Raw genomic sequence first — 27,692 nt, forward strand, 5'->3', positions numbered from 1 at the left:
GATTACCTAGAAATGGACCCAATTTAGATGCTGATGTGTTAATACAGGGTTACTCTGCTGATTTGTTCCTACACTGAGGCTAAGGCACATTCCTTGTTGCCTGTGGACTTTATTTCCCATCAGTAGTTGGTAGAACAGTGCTTTATTCTAGTGGGAATTACATCCCACAGACAAGGGAAGAAAAAGTCTAAACACAAACCTGAAACACAGTCTGAAGCAGTTAAAAATAACACAGCGGAAATTATAGTTTCTAACAGAGTTCACAATTTTGGTAATATTGATACAGTAAAGGTTGCAGGCTAGCACTTCTGCACAGGCAGCTACGTTATTCTTCACATCTGATAAATTAATACCCATAGTTCAGAAGTGTCAGACTTCAGACAGATAGAAGCAGTATCTTTTTAGAGACCTAATGAGATCAGTGGGGAATTTTGTACAGCTGTGTGGGATACATGAATGCAGTAAAGAATGAAAACATAGGGTTTGAGACTACTTGATAGATGAAGTAGTACTGTAAGACACTGTCAAAAGTGTCAGCACATATTAATACAACAGTTGTATTTTGCATCTAGTAATCGCATGACTTGTCATGTTTCTTTTGGGGAATGATGTGCCTGAATTTGTAGAAACATAATTTGAAACCAATTAGAAATGCTGTCATTCCGTATGGATAGCTGGTCAGGTGTAACAGGCCAGATTCTGGCTCCTGAAAATTCCAGAGTCCTTTGTGCTTGTGTGGCTTGAGATGCTGCTTTTGAGGACTCTTTCAAGCTGAGATACTGGTGAGATTTCTAGCACAGTTATGGAACTTCAAAGACTGTGGAAGTATTGCTGCTCTAGGCTGCTGGCAATTAGTTACTCTAATTACCACTTAGTCTTTAGTGTAGTTAAACTGTTTATGCTTTGCTTCTTCAGCTAGGCTAGATAGAGATTTTGAGCTGCAGAGATAAAGCTACCTTAGATGTACATGCAGTAATCTGTTATTGCTTCTTTGACTGCTACTTAGACTTGCATTTGTAAAACTTTTGGAGCTGGTTTATCCCAAAGCAGTCTAAAATTGTGGTGTTGCAAAGGTGACTTAAAGTGTATTTTTTGCCTTTTACTCTCTCGGGCTCTTGTCTCTGACTTGCAACAGATTGTCACCTACCTGAACATTATTTTATTTCTGTCCTTGGACTTAGAAAAACACACTTTATTAATAAAATGTGTGCCGTACATACGATTAGATTATATAGTCAAAAAATCAGATTAATTTTGTTAACCTGTATTGTTTAACTACTCTAAAGGGACAGTGATTATATTGGAGCTGCTTGTAATTTGCACCTGGCATGCATTGTAGATGTAGCAGTATCATACTTCGAATTGATTAAGCAAGGGGAATATGTTTTCTTAGATGACTTTATTAGTGATCTGAGGTTTGGTTTTCCCCCCATTTGCCAAGATCTTGCCTCATCAGTTGTAGGCAGAAACACAGATACATGTAGTTAAGGACAAAGGTGGGTGTTGGTGCGTAGTGTAGCTGCAGTGGCATTGTTTTATGTTGATTCAGTTTTGAAGTGTAAAAACTGTTAAATCCAGTGTGCTGCTATAGAAGTTTAATACACCTTTAAACATTTTTCTTGGTCATAATTCTCTAAAGCAGTTGCTAGTGTCTAATACAGAACAGCTGAGAAAAGTCTCCTATCTTACTGATATTTTTATCAGAAAGCAACAATGAGCTGGAGGTTTTCAAAATATGCTATTTTGAGAAATACTCAAAATGTTCAGAGCAGGTCTGAGCTTTGAACATTTAGCAGTTGCTGTTTCTGTTTACCTGCATTATTGTAAATTAGTTCTTAGAGAAAGGAAATATTAGGTGGAAGAATTAGATGTTTGCGCTTTTGAATACTAGGATTTCCTTAACGTGGATAAAATGAATTGTAATTTTTAATGTTAGTTGCTAGCTGGACTATGGTTTAGCTTCACATCCCCAAAGATCTTTGGGTCCCTGCCTGTAAACACCAAGGCAAAATAAGAGGGAGCCTGGGTGTGCATCTGGTATGCCTTGAAGGAGCCACCTACATCCAGTTTCTTTGTGGGAGCTTGTTATTTCCCCAGTGCTAGATGGCTTCTTCAGGCACCACCTCTCTACTTCTTCAGGCTGTATGTGTTCAGGGAGCCATTTCCTCTGAGGAGAAGGCTGGATAGAAATGCATGTAGACTAAGACCAAGCTACCAAGGGAGCCTTACATTGTTTATGTTAAGTGAAAAATTGTGTTTAACATTGTGTACTGTATGTTTTGTAACATATCAGAGTAAACCTACAGAAAAAGAAATTAATTCTATATCACAGTTTTCAGTTCAGTGAATATTTTTAGATGTCTGATCTGGCGGTGGTTACCATTTCTTATCAATTTAATTTTAAATTAAAACATTTAAAAAACCTTCACAAATTGGTTTGTAATCTAAACAAGAATGTTGATGTTACCTTGTTTTAACAATTTCTAGGTCTGTCATATGCAAGTCACACAGTTGGTTTCACACCACCAACTTCACTGACTAGAGCTGGAATGTCTTACTACAATTCCCCAGGCCTCCATGTACAACATATGGGACCATCCCATGGTATTACAGTAAGTATTTAAAATAGTAAATACTTGTCAGTTTGTTTTCTAAAAGTTATAATTGCTTGTCCTTAAGCTTTTTTACAGAACATTTTTGTAAATGTTTGTTTTTGTCTCCTTACTCCAAGATATCTATTGCTGCTTTCTTCAATCCTGATTTTCCTCTTCACCCCTCAGAAACTGATTCTTTTTGGAGAACCTTATTTTCTGCAAAAGAATAGGATGTATTATCATCTTAAGGACAGTAAATAGGTATCATTTTATGGCTCAGCAGGCAGGGTGTGAGAAGTGATGTTCTAAACTACTAAGCCTATCCCTTGAAGTAAAAGCATTGCTTTCATTTTTCTCCTAGTCTCCACCATCTGACGGATGAGTCATCTGAGGTTGCTCCAAGCTCAGGTTTTCTTCAGGATGACACAATGCTACCATCATGTCACTGTAACAGGCAGTTAACTCTTACTTTCTGTTCTCATTGGCAAAGAAGAAAGTTAATATAAACATTTGTTAGGGCAATTTCTCCTTTCAACTGGAATGATTTATTTTTACCTGTGATGTTTGATGCATTTCTACTTAATCATGTGAATTCTAAATATTTGTGGAGCTCAATGAGCAAACAGAGCCTAAATATTAACTATTTAGCAAAATACCTTATAGTTGTATCAAGACCATTTTATTTTTCTCAACAGGTATGGTAGTATGTAAATAATCCTGCAAGGTTTTTACATACACTTGTCATTCTTAGATATGAAAACATGTTTCAATAGAATTTTTTGTAGAAAGCTAAAATATGACTGCTTCTAAAATTGCTTAGGCGAATATTCAAGAATAGTTGTTGATTTCATTTAGCAAAGATTGGTTGGAACTCTACAACAGTGGTTAGAACAGGAGGGAAGCTGGAGTTCAGCAGTAAGGTGGAATCCCTGTCTGTGTGTCATGTGAGTTAGTCACAACATCTTTGTGCTTCTGGAAAACGTGGCACCTAATTTTATAAATAGGGCTTTCAAGGAATTTGTTCTGTTAAGTCTTTGTGAAATAGTACTCTTTTTGAAACTGTAAATTAATTGGTGTCACACTGAATTGCTATGAAAAAGATCATCTTCAGGACAAAATACTGTTTTGAGAAGGGTTTGGATAAGTAGCTTTTGGCTTTGTCTCAGTACTGAAACTGGATCTCTTCGTATTATTAGATGTATGCAAATGCAATAAATGATTTTAAATGTTTCAGAGACATCAATCAGTTGTCAAGAATCCCTTGGCTTTTCACATGGAATGTTAATATGCATAGTTGCACAGAAAAATAGATGTGGTATACATTATTTGACTAAACAGCAGTTTGATTCTTGACCTTTTTTTTTAATCTCCATTACAGAATAAATTGTCTTTACTTGTAGTACATTCTATATAGCACTGTAATCATGTTTTTAGACAGAGCTGATCATCTGTGGTTGGTCACTAATTGTGGGTGGGTGGTTTGTTGTGCCATGAGGTTCTTGATTAGTGCTAACGGTAGGTAAGTAGTGAGTGTTTTGGCTTCAAAAACACAGAAATTAGTGTTGTACAGTGTAGTTCGTATTTTTACATTGCTAACATTAAAGAAGATTCTCCTCCCCCTGCCACTGGTTTGTAAAGATAATAATGGGTTTTAAATCTTTGTGCAGGTTGTTGAAAATCTGTGGTTTCTGTTGAGGGGAGCTCTCTAACTGTGTTACTCCTGCAGCTCAAAGGGTTGTAATCTTTTTTTGTTCTCCAAAGAACAACTTGTATTATGTTTTGGTCTTGCTCCAGTGTGCAGGCTAAAAGTCTTTCAGAAAGCTAGAGGTTCTGAACAGGCTTCCTGGCATTCGAAACACTTCCAGCCACGCTCAGGTACCACATAGTTGGACTTCATATGCCAGCAGCATAAGAAGGTTCATCAGCACCTACTGGCTGGGAAAGCACAACTGGGGGGTGATGTCTCTACTTCATCTCTTGTTTCTTTTTAGGTTGCTGGTCATCACAGGTAAACGTGTCTTCAGGACATAAGCCTTATGTTCATTTCCTGCAAGCTGGCAGGAAGGAATGGGTGTTCTGTTTGATGTCAGAAATACTTCCTCTTTATTTTGCTATTCCATTTCAGAGTAGCATTTATTTTATGTAACAATTGTGTTGTGATTCTTGCAATGTTTTGAAATGGAGTCTTCCCACAGAATTGTTCAGATTTTTGTTAGTTTTTTGGTTTGTCTTGTTTTTTCCTTTACTGAGCTCAATAAATTGATTAGAGGACTTGCACCTAATGTTGTTCAGGAGTGTGTTAAACATAATTTCAATATTTGTTCCGCAGAGGCCTTCACCACGAAGAAGTAACAGCCCTGACAAATTCAAACGTCCCACTCCTCCTCCTTCTCCAAACACGCAGACCCCAGTGCAGCCACCTCCGCCACCACCTCCGCCACCTGCGCAACCTACAGTCCAATCCGCAGCACCGCAGTCAGCCACTTTTCAACATTCAGTGCATCCCTCCTCTCAGCCTTAGTGCATGTGCTCAGCAGTCCTTATGTCAGAAGTGGACTCATAACACGGAGCAGTTTACTAAAAGCCAAAGGCTTACTTGGCATATTTGGATTTGACTTATTTGCACTGAGGTTATATAGGCTTCACTGTTAATTGTGTTGTAAACGTTTGTATAAAATGCAGCCAGTGTTGTGGGTCTACAACACTAACTTAACAAAGTTTTCCATCAGTGTTTACTTGAACTACATGTATGTCCATTCTCTGGCTGGAACATTTGCTACTCTGTTTGGTAATACGGCATTTATGTCGTTTTGCTTGGCTCCAAAGCTTCATTTTCCTGGCTTTTAGGTTTGTAAAATTAAAGGGATACCTTTTTATATTTTTTCATGACAATTTGCAGAAAACTAAAGGCATGATGAGCTCTATGATAAATTCTGAAACATTACAGTGTTTACCAAGCTTATGGAAAATCAGCACTACGTTTCGTAACAGCTTCTAGTGCAAAAGTGAGTCAGACACCCTAATCAGTGCCCAAGACACATATTTTATTGTGTAGTAAGTAAGCTTAATTCAGCACACAGGACACATCCATATTTCTGTTACAAGCACCTCAAATGTATGGTACAGTCAGAAAATTTTACAGTGAGGGAACTGGCTTGTTGGAGTCTGTGGAATGTACAATTCGTGGACCTTAAGATTTGATGATTTCACTTGACATTTACATTAACCTGTAAGCTGCCCATACTGTGTGATCTGTCACAATTAACTTCGGTAAGTGTGGTCCTGCCCACAGGTTACTGATAGCTGATTAAAGTGTGCTCTTTGATTTTTTTGCTGCAGAAGGCAACGTGATTGTAGAGAACAGCTGATGATATTTTTTTCCTTGTTAAAATATATTAATTGTGATTCCCCTGAAGCAAAGTTTGAACAGGTATTTTCAATGTTCAAAAGTCTGTTAGAAAATAAAATGCGAGCATATAGGAATATATTGGCGTAACAGCCAAAATGTTGTATTGCTTGGTAGAAACAGAGTACAAGAAAGTAGCACAACATGGCACTAATGAATGCTTCTTTAGCAGCCTAAGCCGGTACAATGTATAAAAGAAATGTATTCTGAATACATTCTTTCCATTCATTTAGCACAAATAAATTGGTTTCACTTTGCAGTGGAACAAAGTGTCACTTCTTGATATTGACATCTTACTCGGTTACATTTTTTCTGAGGTTCCTGTGGAGTACTGAGGTTTATACGTTGTTGATGATTTGAAGTTGTTTACCTCATATATATATGGATATGTGGGCCATGGAAAATGACAAGAGAATGTTTATTTTATGAGAATATGTATGTGGCTATAATCAGAGCAGAACATGAGTAATTTATCTTTTGTTTACAAAAGTTTGTTTGACATGCCTAGTGCTTTATTAAGGACATTTTTAAGAAGGAAGTACAGCATTCTGATGGTATACTAACACTTGTACATATATTTTTGTGTTTGCCGCTCACCTATTCAATAAGAATTGAAAACTGAAAATCTTTATTAAAATTAGTGCTCTAAATCAAAATAGTAACTTAATGTTGCAAAAGGCTCCGCTTAAGGCAAAACTAGAATTTCTTCATGGTAGCTATGTAGTTTCAGCTGTAAGAGGATTTAGAGAAATGCATATCAAGTCTATTACACTTCTTAAACCAATATGGGATCAAGTGCATTATCAAATCACATTAGTTATGGTAGTGACTCCTTAATCGAGTGATTCTCAAGATTGTTACTTACCTAAAATTTGACCAGTGCTTCCATCTGAAAATCATTGACTAGCAGATGTTCACCTTTCCAGAGAGGTAATTTAGCTGTGAGCATTGTAATTAAACAGAACTCCTGAATCAGTGATAGGATTACATGTGAGAAAGTTACAGGCAGTCAGAGGTGGGACTAAGGTCAGGATAAGATTGATTTAGTTTTCCACTTGTCCTTTTGTAAACATAAGATGAATAGAAAAGTATATTCTTTTATAAGTAGGATTCTAGCTCAAACATACCACTGTTTGAAATGTTGCCCCCCTTTCTGAAGTGCTTTGAGATTCTTGGACATACTCTACAGAGTGGAAATTCAGTGGTGGTAGTATAAGTGCAGGGGGAGGGAGGAAAGGTTTGAGAGTGTTGTTTTAAGATTCTAAAATGGAAAATTGCCTAGAATAATTTACATTTGAAGCATATTCCAAAACTGAATTTGTGTAACCCAAGTTCAGCTGCTGTTATAAAGTGTCTTAATGAACTCTCCTTATTATTCAGTGGGACTGTTACCAGAGGAAAGTAAAGAACTGACAAATGTATATTAAATCTTGAAAGTGTAACAAGGCACTAAATTGGCCTTACCTGAGAACATTGAACAAACATTTGCTTGCAATCAGAAGTGTTAAACTCTATTTGTAGACTTTTTGAATAAGATGAGACATTGTGCACAACCATCTCCTAATAAATGTAAATGGATTTTCAGTTTTCCTTGTGAATTATATTCATGAATTATGATTCTGCAGCTGTGTTTTTATCCAGTCTTCTGTAAACTGGAGAAACTCACTTGACGGTGAGGTCCAGCGTACTACGTAGGTTTAAGTGCTTGGCTTCTTTAGTGTAGAAGCACCTGAGTGGGTTTCTGTTATCTTTTTCATTACTAATGCCTATCAGTTGCACACTGCATCACTAGTTGTGTAAAGCCACAGAAGAACATTTAGCTGTGATGAGCATTTTGTGAGTGTACCTCTTTACAGCTAAAGGTTAAAAAGCACCCCATCTTCTAGCTGTTCCAGCAGTGCTATCCTCTCTGACAATCAAGCAGCTTTCTTTTTACTTTTTTTCTCAGGGCATCCAGCTCTGAGACTGGAATGCAGCTGATACTCTGTAGAGCATTAAGCATGTTTTATCCATGGTTTGTTCCAGATAAGTTCTTTGGAAAAAGAGGTGGGACTGTTTGGAAATAGTATTCCAGCTGACAGCCAGGGAAGATTGTTTTAATTACATGTACTCCTCTGAGAGCATATTCCCAAGGGCAGAAAGGGCTATCAAGAGTTTTTTCAAGAAAGTGTCAGTGCTTTTCTGTTGCCAGTCACTGTTCCAGAGCTGAGCAGAACAGGATTCCCTTCCTGTTAAAATACGCACACTCAGGAATCCACCTGCCTGGGTAGAATTCTTGTACACTTCAGCTGGATGAAAAGTGCAGTCTTGGGAGCAATGAGAAAGAGTCCTGGGATATGTGCAAGTTGCACTGCTGACAGGAGACAATATAGACTCTATATTTTGTTAATAAATAGAAACTGATCACGGAGACAAATAAAAGAGCTTCAAATAGTTTGTCAGTCAAAAAAGCTCATTCATTCATCCTCACCATTTCTTATTGCTTACTAAGAGGATGCATCCAGGGGCATTGTTTAAGTCTTGTAGTGCTTTTTCTAATCCTAATGCTTCATTTTACAAGCAGCATGAGTTCTGATACTTTTCAACTCTTTTTGATGTTTCCTTTTTGTTTCAGTCATGGCAATCTGTTTCTTTTTGATCGCTGGGAGTCTACAGAGCATGGACTATGCAGAGCATGGTTCTCCATTTCAAGCCATCTCATAAGAAACCAGAAGGTTTATGAGTGTAAGCTATAAAATACATGCATATGTTACAACGACCTCCTTGAAGGGGAAGATCTGTCCTCTTGAAGAGAGAGAAAGCAGAGCCCCTAATTACTAAATGGCCTGTATGCATAGAGACAATCTGGTTTCCTCAGTTCCCTGAGGGAGCTGAATTCCTCTCCCAGCCCTTTTTGGATTTGGACTAGAGTTCTTAATAGTTTTTTGTTGTTTGTTGTGTTTTTTTTTTTGGGGGGGGGGTGTTGTTTGTTGTGTTTTGTTTTTTTAATTCCCCTTCTCACTGTAATAAGTACTCAGGACTTCTTGTTCCTTTGGGGTAATAACCACTAGTCCCAGTACAAATAGAAGCAAAGGGTCATTGCCACTTTGTGGACTGGAGGAAGTCACTGAATATAGCAGATTGTGGCCTTTATGATGCAGTTATAATACAAGTGTGCTTCTATAGTTTTTTTAAGCAGCTGTTGCTGTTTTTACATTAGTAGTGTGGTCTGAAGAAGAGAGAAAACTATGGAGCTTAGTACTGTATTGACAGACAGCTGCTACATTAGGAAGAATAGAGCTTGTTCCTATTTGACTGGTTAGGCTCCAAAGAAAAGTGCTACCTCATACATAGGTTGGGATGATGTGGCTGCAGGGTCAGCAGAAATGTAGCTGTGTTAGGTTTTGTTCTGCATTTATTACCTGGATAGGAGATTTTCCTCACTGGAACGGGGCTCCAGAGGTTATAAAGCTTTTGTAGAGGAGGACCGGGGAGTTAGGACAGATGGTTGAAGGTTGAGTTGGAGGAAACAGTGTGTCCCTGTATTAAATTGCTTCTCAAAGTACACTTTGGGTTGGCCTGGGGATTGCCTCCACTAAAACTACAGTTGTTTTTCTGTGTGTTTTCCTTTTGAAAAGAGCTGTGATGCAGTTCTTTAAGTTCCTGGCATAGGAGAAAAGGAAAAAAAAAAACCAAACAAAAACCCCAACCAAAAAAACCTAAACAAAAAAAACAATTCCCTTTCCCACAGGAATTTTGGAAGTAGTCTTTGTGCAAAGGCAGGTTTTCTCATGATAGAAATTAATGCTGTATCTATGAACGAGGGTATCTTATTCTAGTGGTAAAACCTAAGCTGTCCAAGGCACTTTAGTTTGTGATTGCTGACTTTTGTTTTGGCAGGTGTTTCAGATGAAATCTAAGCCTCCTGTGGAGGAAGAAAAAAATCACCTGACAGATGTAGACTGTTCCTTTCCTGGAGAAAATACAGCAATTTCCTCAAATGCAAGTAAAAATGGAACAAGCATCCTTGAGCTTTTCTGAAGCTTATATTTCATTTCAGTATCTTGGTGATTGCTTCTGTGTTTTTAGAAAATCTACAAAGCCTCATTACAGGTTGGTTGGTTGTCTAGCTGGTTATTCCTATGTTTTTCTCATCGTCATGAAGGAAGCCTGATCAAATTTGGATAAAATATTTAAACTCACTGGTTAACAACAGTGGTCAACATGCAGATTTGTTGAGCATGAATCCAAGTGGCGACTTCAGAAGCATTACACTGTGTTGGTGTGTATTGGAGCTTACCATTGAAAGAACCTCAGATACAAAGAAATTGGTTTTTATTTTGTTTTTTTTTTTTTTTTAAGCAGGTTACATTTTATTCCTGTATTAGCTGTTCTACTGCTTTGTTGTATATCTGAAGGTGTTTACACATATTTGTAATTGTTACAATGTGTCTGTAATCAAGCTCATCTGTGCCTTCACGCAGATTTCCAATAAACGCTTGATTTTTTTGTATTTACTTGTATGAAAGACTATGGGGTGGATGTATATTTCCTTCGGGTGGATGTATATTTCCTTCTATCTGTCAGTCTGCCATCACTGGGAAGAAGAGGAGGAAGCTGAGATCTAGGAATCAGAGAAAGATGTGTACTTTTCTTTATTTTTGCTGTCTTTAATTGTAGTTGGGCTATTGCTGGTATTTTCACTTAAATGGCTGAGTGGGGAACGTGGGGATTATCATAGTTGCATAATAAGGTTTGTATAAGAGGTGCTCCTCACTTCAGATTAGGTGACTATTCAGAGTATAATCATGCATGCTTGACTCTATCATTTTGCTTCCATCTTGGAAGAATGTAGCTACATTTCTTGAGCTGTTATTGCGGGAAAATTCCAGAGTATCTTTCTCCCCTTGAATGAAACATGTATGTTTAACCTTTTACAGCTGCCTTCCAGGGAAAGTTAGGGCTATAGCAAGAACTGCAGTATCTTTTGATCTTAGTATGCCTGCTTACCTTGAGGGTACTTTCTGATGATTGGGGAGTAGAAGATGAACAGTTTCTTATTTTTTTTTTTTCTTTTTTTTTTTTTTTTCCAGTTTTTCTAAGCTCACAGGGACAGAGATATGTATTTGTGCAAAGTTACAGGGAAACCTATGTGTTTGAGTAAAGCAGTATGCAGCAGTACAGCTGCTTTTCTGATGTTAAGTAGGCAATGAAGAAAAGGAAAAAATGCTTTCTTGCCTGTGTGCATGCTGTTTATTTCATAGTTCAGAAAAGAGTGCTTTTGCTATTTATTTTTAGGAGTAAAGGTTACAGTATCCAATGGTCTACTTCAGCTTTTCCTGTAATCAAACCTAATTACAGTGAAGTAGTTTCTACTGTTGATGGATTCAGTCATTTTCTAATGAAGGTTTGTCTTGAGAGTCCACCTTGATACCTACTGTTTTGCAATATTTTCTTATTTAAACGTTAATCAACTGTTGCATTTAATAGTCAATATTAAACCCTTAACCAATGTAAATTTGTGGATGTTTCTGTTAATTGCAGTAGGTGCTTTCTTGATAGTGGGATATCATATTAACTGTCTTTGGACAGAAAGGAGAAAAGGAGGCATAGTGTACTATAACTACAGTGTTATACTTGAATTATAAATTTTATAATATAATTACAAACTTGACAATTGAGTTGTACACTTCAGATGCCTAGAGGTGATGGTATGCGTTTGTGAAAATCCTATGCAATGTGTTATATTATCCCTTGTGAAATCTCTGGTTTTGTCACCTTGTTATTGTATGCGTTCATTTGTCAACTTAGCACAGAGCTCACCTGTGTGACATACTCAGTAGGTTTTTTCAAGTATTACTTGCTGTATCTGGCTGTATCACAGTATCACAGTATGCTAGAGATTGGAAGGGACCTCATAAGATCATCTAGTCCAATCCCCCTGCCGGAGCAGGAACACCTAGATAAGGTTACACAGGAATGTGTCCAGGTGAGTTTTGAATGTCTCCAGAGAAGAAGACTCCACAACCTCCCTGGGCAGCCTGTTCCAGTGTTCTGTCACCCTCACTGAGAAGTTTCTTCTCAAGTTTAAGTGGAACCTCTTGTGTTCCAGTTTGTACCCATTGCCCCTTGTCCTATCATTGTTTGCCACTGAGTAGAGCCTGGCTCCATCCTCGTGACACTCCCCCTTTATATATTTATATACACTAATAAGGTCACCCCTCAGTCTCCTCCAAACTATAGAGACCCAGCTCCCTCAGTCTTTCCTCATAAGGGAGATGCTCCACTCCCTTAATCATCTTCGTTGCCCTGTGCTGGACTCTCTCCAGCAGGTCCCTGTCCTTCTTAAACTGAGGGGCCCAGAACTGGACACAGTATTCCAGATGCGGTCTCACCAGGGCAGAGGGGAAGGAGGACCTCTCTCGACCTACTAACCACCCCCTTCTAATACACCCCAAGATGCCATTGGCCTTCTTGGCCACAAGGGCACAGTGTCGGCTCATGGTCATCCTGTCATCCACTAGGACCCTCAGGTCCCTCTCCCCTACACTGCTCTCTAACAGGTTGCTCCCCAACCTATACTGGAACCTGGGGTTGTTCCTGCCCAGATGCAGGATGTATTACCAAGTTTCTGGAGTTAGATCTTAAAGTCTCGGTAGCACTTATTTGTGCTTATCCTGTATTCAGCATTTGAGTATTCAGCATTTGAGTCTTGCTAAACTCATTGGTTGAATCCACTTGTCTTTGTCTTGTTCAGCTGCCACTCAGGCATATCTCTCTGACTGCATGCTCTGCTATAGTCAGCACAGAGCTCTGCATGCAAGATAAAGCATGCTATTCCATTTTGACCAGTAAAATCACAGCATTATGGTGACTGCAAGTTCTTGGGCACCAGGCCATGTAAATACTTCAATGAATGTTAATATAGCTGACCCATGTTACTGTGTTTCTAGAGCACATACAGAGTTTCTTAACATGTCTTTATTCTGTCTTCAAAGCCTGCATTGCAGATGGCCTTAAACTGAAAGAGGGTTGATCTAGATTACAAACTAGATAGAAATTCTTCACTATGAGGGTGGTGAGATGCTGATCAGTTTGCCCTCACAACACAGAGAAGCTGTGGCAGCCCCATCCCTGGCAGTGTTCAAGGCCAGGTAGGACAGGGCTTTGAGCAACCTGGTCTAGTGGAAGGTGTCCGTGCCCATGGCAGGGGGTTGGAACTGGATGATCTTTAAGGTCCCTTTCATTCTGCGATTCTCCTCTTTCCAGTGCTGCAAATGCTGAGCAGTCAGTAGTTCTTCCTGTCTCTGGATGACATAGCCAGTGGGTCTGTGAACTGGATGAATAAGCTCTGTTGATGCTGTCTGTCCTCATGCATGTCATGTGTTTTCTTTCCAGCATTTGTTTGAACAGAAGTTTGTTGCTTAATGCTTTCATAAACCAGGTGACAAGGGAAAAATTATGCATGTGGTTGGTTTCATTTCAGGTTGTACTGTCAAGGTGATTTCCCCTTTAGATGATTCCTTTGTATTTCTTCTGGTGCTGGGAAAGCAAGTTCCCAGCATTGCAGGAGTTAGGTTAGAAATTCTGGTAAACTGCTGAGCAGGAGAAAGAATGATGTATTGCAAAGCAAGCAATTTTAATAAGCCTAATTCTTGCCAGTATGTAAAGATGCTGGCTTGGATATCAGTTTCATGTGCTTTTGAGGCCATTTCATACCTTTCAAGGTATACAGTATATTCTTCAGCCCAGAAGCAAGAGGAGGCTGAAGTCAGTCCTGTGTTTCCCAAATTGACACTGAAGGTATGTATTGACAATTAGTTCACTTGAATGCAGGAAACACTAAATACAGGTATTGGGGAGACTGAGATGGGAACCTTGCCTTTGAGCCTCAGGGCTCTTCATGAAAATCAGCTTATGGCATTTCTTTACTTGCCCGTGGGGAATACTCTCCTCCTGTGAACCAGTGATCTGGCCAACTTTTTTTCCTTTCAGTGGTACAGAGCAAGAGTTAGAGTATTTACAAGGAAGAATGAAAAGTGGATGCAAGATACATCTTGCGTTTGGAGAGCAGAACAAATTTAGTTTCAAATCCTTTGCATTAGTGAAGATGCTGTACAGTGTGCCCCATATTGTTTTCCTCTAATGCTTCAACAAAATCTGGCATGTGAATTTAGTGAAACCAGAACAATGATCTGTGGGAATGTCAAGTATCTGTTGTGTGACCATCTCCATGCTTCCTATCGAGGGGGGAAACACTGATATCTAATGGGACTGATTTAAACTACACAGCATGAATGCTTTTTTGTGTCATACTAGAGATCAGTTGGAGAAACTACAGGAACCTCACAGAGCATCTATGTGTAGCCAGCTGTATTTTTAATGCATTTGGGGGGCTGAACTTCGGAAGTACGCTGTTCCTACCTCTTTTCTTCCTCAGTCTGTATAGTTGCATTCTGCTTTTCTCCAGTAACCAAAGGCCTTTTTGATCCAGTGTGAAAAAACAGCGTTGCGAACTGCGCTCTGGATTCTGGATCTGAGTGCATTTTGACAGTTACTGCTGAATGAAGCAGGTTGTAACTCCATAATGAATCTTAACACTGTCTTGGCTGTCAACAGCCAAAAAATAAATGATGAAGAGGCCAATAATGAGTACTTTATCTTTCTATCTGCTGTGATCATCCTGAGTTTTTAAATTTTTATTTTATTTTTTGGCTCTACAGCACATGCTATTTACTTTTGCTTATTTCCTAGTGAGGGAACAAAGAAAGGTTAATAGCATGAAGTAATTTTGCAGTTCATCTGAGATTGGTACCTGACTTTCTTTACAATATGCAGATTTGCTAATCTGTAGCACCAAATAATGCAGATTGGTTTGGATCACTTGTATGTGAATTTTTGCAGTTGTTGTGATATGAAAAGGGTTGGATGATTACTTTCTTAATAGCTGCCCTTAGGTGTTGTTACTTCCTTTCTGTATACCTGGCTGTACTGGGACAGTTGCATCATGCTTAGTTACCCCAAGGGAGGCTGATGTCCTCGGGACCTTCTGAGCCTTCAGGTGTCTCATGCTGCATAGTGGGGTGGATCTAAAGATGCAGAGGCCATTGGAGTCTTCCCATGCAGCAAGGGCTGAGGTTGGTTTGCAGTGCTTGTATTTGTAAGCAAACATGCTGTTAGCCCACCAGGTTTTGGGTACTCTTTAAGTGTTGGAGGCCTCCCTCACTCCTGGAAGTGAGAACGCAGGATGTAATTTCTGACGTGTCAAAGGCTGCAGATGACCTTTGGCAATGAAGCATCTTCAGCTAAAGTCAGTCGTAATGTATATATCAGTGCGTATTTTAGCAAATGGGGGAAGAAAAGACCGACAGTGAGGTTTGGGACCAGCATCTCTCTGTTACGTCTTGTTCATGTAATGCTACCTCTTGAACTAATCTATCGTCTCTGCTCCAATGTAAATAAATAAATAAAAAAAAAAATAGCATAGCCTTGCCAGGAGAGAAATTGAAGTTCCTAAATACGATCAAATCCTTATTTGCAGCATTACATATCAGCAGAATCTTAATTTTCACAGAAACAGTAGCTAGAAATTAGTTTCTGTGGATGGCTGATTAAAATGATTAAAGCTTTTAAACTCAATATACTCTCATGTTGCTTTTGCTTGTCAGGACATATTTCTATATAGTTCTAAAATCACCTATTCACTTTTCCTGTGCAGAGATTCTTGCAGCAAACTGAGTGAACCGTAACTGGCATGAGTTTTATTAAAATTCATTTTCCTGGGTTTTCTTTCCAGAACAAGTGTTAGCTACAACAGCATACCAAGGAATTAAACCTGCTAAAACTTTCTGCATTCCTCACACTATTAAGAAACTCCAGGATTAGTCTGGCTGTTGTCTTGAATGTTTAATTAAGGACGCTTTTAATGCTGTTAGTTCCTGAAGGTAACTAAGGAGTTTCAAGTTAACTGTTTCATATTGTGAAATATCATTAAGTTTCTTTAAAAATGTTCTGTATGGACTAAAGCATCTTCTCTTTTTGAGTGTATCTATATTGTTTCTGTGTAGCTGAAATGAATATCTGAATTAAGAGGGGAAACTGTCTTTTTAGCTGAAACACCAAAGAGCTTCCCAGAGATGCTCTGGCAATGTTGTGCCCATATTCCAGCGAACTCCATGATTTAAGGGATGATGCATTGCAAGAACAATTTGTGTGAGTCAAAATTTCATGATAAAACTTTGACTTCTGTTTTATGATATATTTTAGGAATCTGCTTAATTGGAATTACAGCCCTTTGCCCTAAAATTCATGTTAACTGTAATTTCAGCCCAAATCTTCCCTAGATTGTTCGGAAAACATGGACTCTTGGCAGTAATAACCCTTCTGTTAGCTTGTTTTGAACACAATAATTTTATTTTTGTTCTAGAGAGAGATGTTACAGGGGAAATATGCATGTATGTACAAATGTGTTTAGAAGTATCATTAATGTCCTGCCAGTTTTACCACTGATCTTAACTTTACTCACCTGACTGACCTTTAAGAGAAAGGTAAAAAAAAACCATTTTGGGTTGAATACTATAGCACATTTTTAGCATTGACAGCATGCAAGCAGGAGACCAGCGTGGAGACTGCTTGTGATAGGCTGTCATTTCAGAGTTAAACTGGTTCAGGCTTGTTCCTATCTTTGTGTGCAAGTGGTCCGAGGGGAGAGCTGTACTGAAGGAAAATGGAAATCAAAACATGAAGGAAACAATTGGCTTCTGTGCACACCATTTCCCATGTCTACTAACAGCAAAAGCCCCTGGAGGGTTTTTACACTTTGAAACTTTTAAAATTCAACATGGACTGCTGTTTCCAGGGCAGGACTGTCAGGCAGGGAAAGAAAGACTTTGTTTCTGTTCTGATGTTCAACAGTTTAACTTAACCACCGTCCATTTTACAGAATGTTGATTTGAATAATGAAACAAATCATTATGTGCAATACATGAAAACCATTTGGATGCTCCAGGGGAATAACAAGGGCAAAGAGGGCACAATGTGAACAGAATACTTGGCTTTGCATTGACTAATATCTGAGTGAGGGGGAAATCCAGCTTGTTTTCTAATAGGAAACTGGCCAGGTTTGGTAGTTCTGGTACAGTTAAATAGCCTGGGTTTTCCAATTATTTTCATTTTACTCAGTCTTTACAGAACTCTGTTCTTTTGAAATATTTTAAATACTTTTTTTCCGTTTCAGATTCCTGTTGAATATAAGGAGGTATCTCCATTTTCCTGGGTTACCTCTTTGAAGGAAACTGTAAAAGTAATCTAGATTCTGTTCCAGAGAGTCCTAATGGTTAATTAACCAGAGTTAGGATGCCTCATGATAGTAATCAAATTTGCTAGATTTACTAGGTCAAGCCATTAAATGTTGAATAAACTATACATGTTAGAACTGATTATGACTGAGGCAGTCTTTCAGGTTACAGAATTCACATCTTGGATAGTTTGTATTGGCACAAGCAGACAAAATTGTAGCCTGGTTTTTTTTTGGTGTGTGGTGGAATGAAAATACATTTAAATCTCTTGCCTTTGTTTGGTTTGAGTGGTTTGAGTTTGGTTTAGTTAACATGCTGCTGGATTTATTTGCCTGCTGCTTGCTTCTCTTGCAAATCTTGCTGTTTGATCTGTGCTGCATTTTATCAATCTCCTATAATTGCTGTGGCAGCTTTCCTTTAGCACTGCAGAACTTTTATTTTAGAGTTTTTTTTCTTTAATGATACTAATGCCCTGTAATTTACAGATGATAGTGATCTTACCAAGCTTAGCTGTTATGCTGTTGTAGTCTTGTCTGCTGCTGACAGTACAAATCCCATATTCTGACATACTTTTCAGTTATTTCCTGTTTTCCACATTATGTTTTTAAAAACTGTTCTGGAAATAAGAGTTTGCAATGATCTGGGTCTTTTTAAGGCAGTGTCACTTAAATTTAAGAATTGCCACCCTATTTAAAATCTATTAATGCAAGGAATCTTTCAAGATCTAATTTGGCAAACATCAATGAATCTTTGGTCAGTTGCCCAAAATACTTGCCTTTTTAAAGGCTTTAATTGACATCTAGATGTTGGGGTGAGCTGTTGTTCCTGTTTACACCGATGAAATAAATAAAGAGAGGTTATTTTGGACTTAGACAAGCAGAAATGAGAAGTGAGTTTGGTTGCAAATTCCACCTGGATGAGTGAGCTTCAAAATTAGCTTTGACATCCTCTGCACCTTCCAGAACATTTTGCAGTAGTTTGTAAACCAGACACTTCCTCCAAGCTCAGGTCTCAGAGTTCAGTGAAAGACACAACAGCATAACTCCCACAGGAGCAAAAGGAGTCAGGGCACTGTTCTCACTGCGTTTATGTCCTGATATTAAAGTTGTGCACAAGATGCTCAGGCTTTGCTTACTTCCTCTACAATAAATCCCAAAAAATAGAGCTGACAGTAAAAGCCTGACACTTGCTGGAGCTTTCCCATCCAAGTTGGCCTAAGGCTGAGGTGGGGGGAAGTCTAGGTAAAGAGCAAGGATTCAGCAGACTGTTTCGTTTGTTTTCCCCTCCCAAGTGCTCTGCTGAGAGGCAGGGTTCCTGGCTGTGCCTCTTCTGTTTCCAGAGCAGTTACATAATTACTGCAGGACTTCAAAGGTAGGTTAACGGAAGCCATTAAGGATGTTTTCCATCTCTGAGTTGAAGAAACTTAAGGTGGTTTGTCAGCCTACCCTAAAGCAGAAAAGTTCCCATTAAGGAAAATGCTTATTTACTGCAAAGGCAGCTTTCATTCACAGTTGACCTATTCAAATTTAAAATCTCTTTTTACCTGTTTTACCTCAACTCAGTTATTCTAAGGTTGCGCTTTAAGGTTATTCTCCTTTGTGGCAGATATGTAAAATAGTACTTAAAATAAATATATATATTTCTGCAACTTAAAGGAGTGGCATTTTCTGTGAAGACCCTGGGCCTGTATTTGGGATGGTGTCTAGTTGCACATGAAGTCTGTGCCAGTTGGTTTCTTAGGCAAATTATCGAGACTTCTTTTAATGACTATGTGGGGAGTGTGATGGGGAGAGAACAGGAATTTAGGAGGAAAGTAAAAAGAGAAACTCGTGTTTCGGTTCGCACACCTATTAACTGTATAGGAATGCTTTGTGTGATGAATTCTAAGCCTGTGTAGAGGTATTTGAAACAAACTTTCTCCAATGTCTCAACTATTTCCAAAACACAAAAGTAAGTATAGCCAAATAAGGCTAGGGTTTGGGGGTTTTGGTTTGTTGGGTTTTTTTGTCAAATGAAATCTTTTTAATTTGCCTGACTCTCAAATCCTTTTAATATCCTTGCAGATATTATGCTTTTTTTCTGAGGGATTTCTCATTATCTAAAAGCAAGCCTCATGAAAATGTGGAGAAAGAGCCTTTTTCTCAACCAAGACTCATCCTAGAAAAGATTCTGAAGAGCTGAATCCAAGCCCAGCCTTCACCTACTTGAACTGTACCTCACTGCAGAATCTTGGCTTGGCCCTCAGTCTCATGTCACACTCATGGGTCTGACTGGTGCAATCCCACAGTTCAATGTAGGACTGCCTTCTTTCAGGAAGCATTCTAGATTTATGCTGAAAGTGGGCATTCTTTGTCTTTAATTCATGAGTTTGTTTTGGAGCAAAAAAATCTCCAAGCCTTTTGAATTTGAGGTAGAGATTCATTCTTCATTTTAGATGTAAAGTGTGATTTATTTATAACTGATCAGGCAAAAGCTTCTCAGGTTTTATTAGCTATTGTAAGGGAAAAGAGGATCAAAGCATCCTCTAGCCAGAAACTCTGCAAATTAATTTAGATTGGATGTGAACATGCTACAGGACTTCCAAGGCAGATGTGTTTATGCCTGCTAGAGTGTACTTCAGTGTTCTCCAGTGACATTTCTGAATGTCACCTAAATCAATCACTTGGACTTCTATTTACATATGTCATAGCATTGGGTTTTCTAAGATTGAGGTCAGTGAGCAGGTGGTTTAGCCTTTCTCCTGATCTCACTGTCATGGTGAAATTGGCTAGTCTGAAACAAACTGGTAGACAATTTGCTGTTTGATGCCTTGCAAACTGGTAGACAATTTGCTGTTTGATGCCTTGCTCGTATGCATGACTGTTTCATCCACAGCTTCCGAGTCCAAAAATTCTGTAGGTTAAAGGAAACTGACACGCGATAGATGTGCTTACTCTATGCTTTGTATCTTTGCAGGGGGGTGTTCTCTTGTTCCTCATTTGTATATATCTTTTCGGCCTGTTGTACCTGATGTAAGTTTTACAAGCATCCCTTATGTGTCTGGAGTCTTCTCAAGTGTCTGTAGAAAAAGCTACAGACAATGGCAGTGGAAAGTAAACAAAATCCTGATGCTCATGAAATTATAGAGAAATACCATAGGGCTTTGGACAGGAGTTGCTATGTAGATATGTTGCATTGGAAGTGCCATTTGCAGTGCTGAGAAGAAGAAACCTTCCTCAGCCTGTTTCTAAGACAGGGATGAGAATGTAACGTGCTTATATTCTACTGGCGATTTGGTTTTCTAATTTACCTAGTTGTTACACTATTTGCTGTAGTGATTATTGGACAAGTTGGAATATTCTACTTCAAAGTAGATTGCAAAGGTTTTGAAGATAGATCTTATTACATAAGTTAGTTGGTAGATGATGTATGTCAGAGATGAAAACCCCTTTAGGTTCAGCTGCTACACTAAGTCTGGAATTATCCCAAATGCTGATGCTGCACAACTCTGACTCTGGGTCAGCACAAGAACACAGCACTGGCAGATCTTGGGCTGCTAGCCTACTGAAATACAGCATGTTGATCCTTTCATCTGACAGGCTTTGCCATATACTCTGTAAACAGCAAAGCCCAAAATCACAATGAAGTTTTAACACAGGTATAGTTATACATTTATGTCTGGTTTACAGGGAAGTTATGGAGGAGTTCCAGTAAAGACACAACTTTTTGTATGTGTACCTTTTTGGTAAACGAGCTGAAATAATCAGTAAACAGGCAGTGGTTTCCAGTTCTCTTCACAGTCATTGGGGGAATGATTCACATGAACTTGGAGAGAGTATCATGTTGCAGTGTTAGAATACATCAGATTTATTTACATTGTAGTTGTCAGAGCAAGTACATTTTAAACTAATTTATTGGTGGTAAATTGTCTAAGTTCTTTGCAGATGTGGTGAGATTACCAGTACTTCAGATACATGCTTTCAGTATAACACAGTATTTATGCTGCAGAATACAAGGATTGATGTTTTGGAGGCAGAGCAAGCATTAACAAGTGGAGGACAGGAGTTAGCAGAAAACCAAGGTACGGCTGCCAGGATTTCTGAGTGGCAGAACAATGACCCACACCTGGCCAGCACAGGCTGTTTCCTGCCTTGTTGTGTGTGAGCCACTGCAGAAGCTCAAGAAATGTGTCTGCACTTCCTCTGTTTTGCAAACTATGGTGAGTTGAAGAGCTGGGCCTGAAAGCTGCAGCCCCTTGGTGAGCTTGCTTCTCTCCTTGAAAGCTTAGATGACAAAGGCATGATGTCAACAGGAGGAGGTAAGCCTTTCTTGGTTAACGTTTCCCTTTGGATGAAAAAGCCCTCTTACAGGAAATTTCTTCAGGAAATGGTTATGATTGAGAATTATTGTGGGCCTGGATGTGAGTGTAAAGCCTGCTTGCCATTGCTGAGTAACTCTGCATGTGTCTGCCTTAAATGCAGACTAAGGGTGTTTACTGTGGACAAATCTATATTTAGACAAGCCTTGGTGGCAGCTTAATGTACGCTTAAAATATACCTCTTCCATTGTGGAATCTTCCTTTCCCTTTTGTCCCTTCACTCACTGAGTTTGTCTTGGCTGTACGAAATTAATATATGTAGGCTTTTTGGGACACCTTACAGACATCTGGGGACAAATTGTTAACTGCTTTAGCATGTACTATATTGCCAACAGATCGGTGCATAAGCACACCTACAAAAATGCAGTGTAATTTGGAACCCCAGTCTCAGCCTGTGAAGACCCCAGACTAGACCAGGGGCAGTACTGGAAATAAGGCTACATCTTAACCGACAGAACTGCATTATACAGAAAAAAAATGACAACATTTGCATTGAAATGCGATTGCACTGAGATGAATTTAGGTCACTGGCTGTTTCGTACTGCTACTATTAGCCTCTCCATTGACACAAAATAAATACCTTCCTCAGTATTTTAGTGTAGTTAAGTAAGGGAAGGGAAAGCTAACTCAACTCTATTAAATGAACCTACTACTCAAGCAAGATGGAAAGTGTATGCTTGTACTCTGCAGTCTCACAGGAATGCATTATGCTACTTTCTGCCCTGATAAATGTGTGCCATTAGAATTCAGTATTCTTTACTGGCAAATAGGTGAATTGTCAGCGGGGAATAGGCAAACAATACTTCTGAGGAGCCATCTCCAGTATTCATGCTTTACCTGCTGACTACCTCAACAAAAATACTTGCTTTGATGTGCTAAGATTGTAATCTTTTTTTCTGAGATGAAGTCATCTACTTTGTCCTATATTTGCAAAGCATATTTTACCCAGTCTTTACAAAGACTAAAAATTATCCACTGGAGGGGAACTGAGGATTTCTAGAGTATACTACTGACACAGTATTGTACAATATAAATCCCACTGGGAAATTAACAGGCGTATGATGTGGTTACTAACAGCCCCCTCCATGTCATGTGCTCAACAGGCAGAAGCTGGAGATAATTCTGTGTAACAAATGAGTCATTATGTTCTTAAAGAACATCCTTTAATGCATTTTTGCCACCTCATCATGCCCTCTCCTACAGTTCTGATTAGTGCAGCCTTCACTCAGAAGTTTGTAAACTGGGACTAGAGGAAACATTCTGGTACTTGCGTTGTTCAAGTTCATGCTGCTTTTCAGCAATACTGAGGGTCCGGTTCTTCTTTATTTCTGTCCATCCACTGCTGATAGTAAAATTGTGTTTAACCAATTTACATCATATTCTTTAATAAAGATTGTTATGCTAGCCTCTTAAGGCATGAAGCTAATTAATAGAAAATAAAACTTAGAGATCTGATATTCCTGATTAAAAAAATTAAAGCAGAGGTTGCATAAGCCAGTCTTCCTCCCTCTGGTTGAGCAATCACCTTATGTGCTCTATATACAATAGCTCAGAAAGAGATGTGAAAGGGGATTTATTAAGTTATTTTCTGCAAAGTAATTGGATTTTATATGTATTGTGAGGTTTTTAATATGCTGGTATTTTCACTGGAATCTGGTTCTCTAATGTAAACATACCTACTTGTATATGCAAGATTCACTCCTGTATAACATGGCTCTGACCTTTGCCTGCCTTCTGTAAGTAATCTTTCTATCTGTAAAGAAACCTGAATCTTTTCCCTAAAATAATGAGTGCATTTTGAGCTGTCCTAGTATGACATGCACCATCTTAACTGGGTTTTGGCTTTACTGTGAGGAACACTTAACGAGATCAATGCTGCATGGGAAGATGGGGTTGAACAGCAGAAAATTTGTATCATCTCAGTAAAAAACAGCACTTGTGGTCTGTACTGGCTCTGATCTTGGTGAATTTATGGCAAACCTACAGGTCATGAGAGACCTATCCCGTAACAAAAATGTACTGCTTTATATTCCCTGAAAGTGGATGCTATAGAAAAATGGAACTGATAAATTGCTTTGCTTAGAGATGCAAGACTAATTTTATTTGCAATTCACACTCTTAGCAGATGCAATTCATGCTGCCAGCACTTATTTGTCATTTCATGTACACTATTGTATGTTAGTTGAAGTACATGTGATTTTAAAAACAGCTTTATATTACTGTGATTTTTTTTTTTTGTCCTTAAAGCCTTAATACATAAACCATCATTATTAAGCCCACATGGTTTCTTTATCAGTTTAGAGAATGCAAATGTATACGGCAGATTCAGAAGATTATATTATGTAAAAATTGTCATAGTCCCTAGTTTGTTACAACAAACTTGTACTAGGCAAGTTTAATTCTGAAATCTTAAAAAAAACCCAAACCCAGAACAAACCAAATCCAGAACATTCCCTGCAGCTACATTAGTAGCTAGAACTACTTTCCTTAGATAACTTTTTCCTGCTTTTCTTTTTATACCTATATAGGTTAGTCTAAGAATAAAAAAACAAAACAAAGCAATACCTTTCAGTCATCTAAAAGTTAAAAAAAAGAGACTATAGATTATAATTTTTCAACCTAAGTGACTGCTACACCTCTTTTTTTTTTTTTTTTTCAAGTTTTGCAGAAGGCTTGCATGTGACATTTATTTTGCCTGTATATATAGATTTGAGTACTAAAAGAAAACTGATTTACAACTCAGCATTTGGAGGTGAGCAGCTAAACGGTTCGTCAGACAGCAATTAGACTGATGATAGAGTTCATCTACACACCTGCTTCAGGCCTTCCCTACGTTATGGGACCTCTTGAGGAGACGGTGGTGTGGGTGCATTGCACTGTTAGGAGTCACAGAATGGGTTGTGGGAGGCAGTTCTGCTGCTAAATCTGCATCTCCCCAAACAATGTAGACTCAGTCACCTGTCAGCGTAGTTGTGATGCTGGCAGCAGGGTTTGTGGTAATTTATTGGCATCTTGGAAGAAATCTGTATTCTTTGCAGCTTAAGTGATCTTACCCCCTTTCACAGAGATCTGAGAGAAGGTAAAATGATCCTGCTTAATGTGGTCAGTCGCACTTGATAAGCCTCACTCTTTCTGCCTCTCACAGGAAGGGTTAAATTATAACTACTGAAGTACTGCCTTTTAAGGCTGTTGGGGACAGATGAGTGAGTGCTCTTTAGACTCTGGAAGTCCACATATATTTAATATATCTGCTTAAATGAAACTCTAGTCAAACTACTGACTGCTCTCCAACCCTTTTTTCTCCTTCAAACATTAATGGACATTTTCCACAAACAAGTTAACGGAACACCTGAGAAGACAGTGAACTTTGGACAAATTTTTGAAGTTTGTCCCTTTCATTCTGGAGTCTTTCCTCCTACACAGATTGCGTAAAGACTGCAAGTGTACAAAAGGATGCTTCTCAATCTGAATAACAATTTACAGGTCAGTAGTTGATCAGATACTTAAGTTATTTGTTTTATGTTTTGAGATTTTCCTCCACTGCAGGTTATGTACCTTCTTAAAAAAAAAAACCACAAAACCATCAACAAACCAATCAACCAACCAACCAAAAACCCACAACAAAATCAAAGCTAAACCCCAACCAATCAACCAAAAACCCACAACAAAATCAAAGCTAAAAACCAACCAACCAAAACCCCTCAAACTCCCTTTCCCACCATCCAGGGTGACATCCTCAGTTTTAGGGTGTTGAGCACATCAGTCGCATTCCTTGCCAGAAGAGCCACTTCCAGGATGCTATGTAAGTACCCTCTAAATTTCCACTCTGCATCCTCAGGAGCTGCTGCTGCTGCACTGTCTGCAGAGTTGAGAATATTTCTAGACCATCTGTATGCTGATACAGCTGCTATTGACCTAGAACTACACATCCTGCCACCGTGGCTTACCAAAAACAAGGTAACTTTTTAACTAGATGCTGCTCTCATCTCTGGCCATGCTAACTGGGTACTGTTTTCCTTCGGATTCTTCAGCCCCAGGGGTTGGGGGAGGGAGGGATTTATAGGCATTATTCAGTGTTTTACTTAATTTTCTATTTTAAAGTGAGGGTCTAAGAATACTTCTGGTGATGTGTGGGACAGAAATGTGGTTGTGAAAGATGCGACTGTGGCACGTTATAATTCATTTGCCTTTGAAGGCCCTGTAGGAAGTGCTTCTGAAGTGAAGAAATCAGATTAACCAGTGGTTTGAAACCTAAGCCAAATGACAGTTGCCAAAATACTGTAGGTCAAGTGGGCAAAACTTAGAGCTGGAGGGAGCTGCATTGCTTATTATGAAACCAAGGACAAAGGAGACACAGAGAAGGGACTCTTTTCTCTAGTGTTTTGTTTCTGTGGCTTGTTTTCATGGGTCTGATTCCTTCCAGAAAGGCTGACCTCTCAAAATTTGGGATGACGGGCATATTCATATGAAAAGTGGAGCTAATTAAAGGCAAGGACTTATCATCAGGAGGGCATCCAGAGAAGATAAAGCAAAGCAATTAGGATCAATACATATTCATTTAAAGTTCATTTTTTTATTATCAGGTGGGGTTTCTTGTTCAGGTCTAACAATGCCTGTGCTCTGAAGTTTTGCATCTGACTAGAACTGCTTCCTTTGCATAAAGATCCAGTGTATTTGAATGTACACTGTAACTGATACTCCTTAACCCTTCTGAATATTCCTGTAGAGATATCCCATTGTGAACTCCAATCTCCTTGTATGCAGTACTCTAATGAGTACTTGTGAATACACAAATATTCTTCATTGCTGTTTTTTCAGATGCTAGAGTGAATGTCCTGTGCTTAATTTTGTCCACATTGGTTTTTAAGCTTCTGTAGAATTCAAAAAGCAAAACACTTACATCAAGTGCTGCAATGGGAACTGGAGCTTCATACCTACTTGTATACAAAAAGGTTTTACCGTGTTTATTATCATGTAAGGAGTGTAGGAAGCAGCACATCTTGTATGGTTGTTTTCAGAATGGTCATTTTCCAGCCATTTCTTCTGAGTCTATGGAAAAAATTCAGTTAGCCTTTCAATTTCAGCTTGTGGCCTGGAGCCCAAGAAATTATGAAAGTAAACAGCAGGTTTTTACTATCTGGGGGGCTGTCTTCAGTCATTCGCTTCAGCACTGTAGTACACACGTGTTCCCCAAATGCTGTCATCTCCCAAAGAAGTGTTTGCCAGTACCAAGCTAGTCTTGCTTTTCCTAATATTTACAGCAGTATCTCCTGATGGAGTTTAAGCCCACTCACTTCTTTTACTTACCTAAAGTGTATGCAGAGCTATTAATTCCTTTATTTTTACAGTAACTTCTTATAGTTCTTGAATAATGTTATGTTTCCCCTCTGCCTTCTCTCTAGGTGAGATGTCATTTACTTCATGTAAACAGTGTTCTCCCTGGACCAGTTTTCTAGAGCTCTGATAGTTCCTGTTCTCCCCCATCCACCTGTTTCAATTGGCTGCCCTTTTTGACATGAGATACCCCAAATTGAACCATATGCCGGCTGAGGTCTTCTCACTTCAGAGATGTCTTAGAAGTGAGTCTTGAGTTTGTATCATTCTTCTCTCAGTCCTTCAAGTAGCAAGTATTAATTTTAATATTTACCTGAACACTGTGAGGTGGATCTAGGTACTTTAAAAGGTACTTGAACTTCATGAACCTTCCTAAATATTACATGGAGGAGTGAATGCAGACTGTGGGTCCAAATGGGGAGTTATGCTCTATCTGCAGGAACTGCACAGGCTCTAAGCAGCTGAGATTGCTTCAGAATTTCAACTCTAGGAATATTTCAACTCCCGGGATTTCACTCAACCCTGGAAATATTTGTATTTCTGCATGCAGTTTGTGCGGATACCTGAGCTGACCAAGTTGGGCACAGATAGCAGCAGTACTGTCACTTTGAACACACAGCAATGGGTAGAGCCTCATACCTGGAGTATTCAAAGAGCTTCTGCAAAAGATTTTGCAGTCTGCAGGGTGAAAGCTGGAGGTGGCTGAACTTGCATGAATTGACAAC

General features: G+C 38.9%; 1 protein-coding gene across 1 annotated transcript in view; it reads left to right on the forward strand.

Annotated features, from left to right (window-relative positions):
* The window catches only part of CCDC6 (coiled-coil domain containing 6), a 48,437-nt gene extending 40,853 nt beyond the window's left edge, over positions 1-7,584 (forward strand). Inside the window, exons 8-9 of the mRNA XM_061374071.1 lie at positions 2,488-2,612; positions 4,924-7,584. Coding sequence (XP_061230055.1) covers positions 2,488-2,612; positions 4,924-5,115 — 317 coding nt within the window. The 3' untranslated portion in view covers positions 5,116-7,584. The remainder of the gene's footprint in view (positions 1-2,487; positions 2,613-4,923) is intronic.
* Positions 7,585-27,692: the final 20,108 nt, after the last annotated feature.

This window comes from Neopsephotus bourkii, unplaced genomic scaffold (genome assembly GCF_033783945.1).
Source record: "Neopsephotus bourkii isolate Nb327-2 ecotype Australia unplaced genomic scaffold, CSIRO-AGI_Nbou_v1 NB_1634, whole genome shotgun sequence".
In the NCBI taxonomy this organism is placed as follows: domain Eukaryota; kingdom Metazoa; phylum Chordata; class Aves; order Psittaciformes; family Psittacidae; genus Neopsephotus; species Neopsephotus bourkii.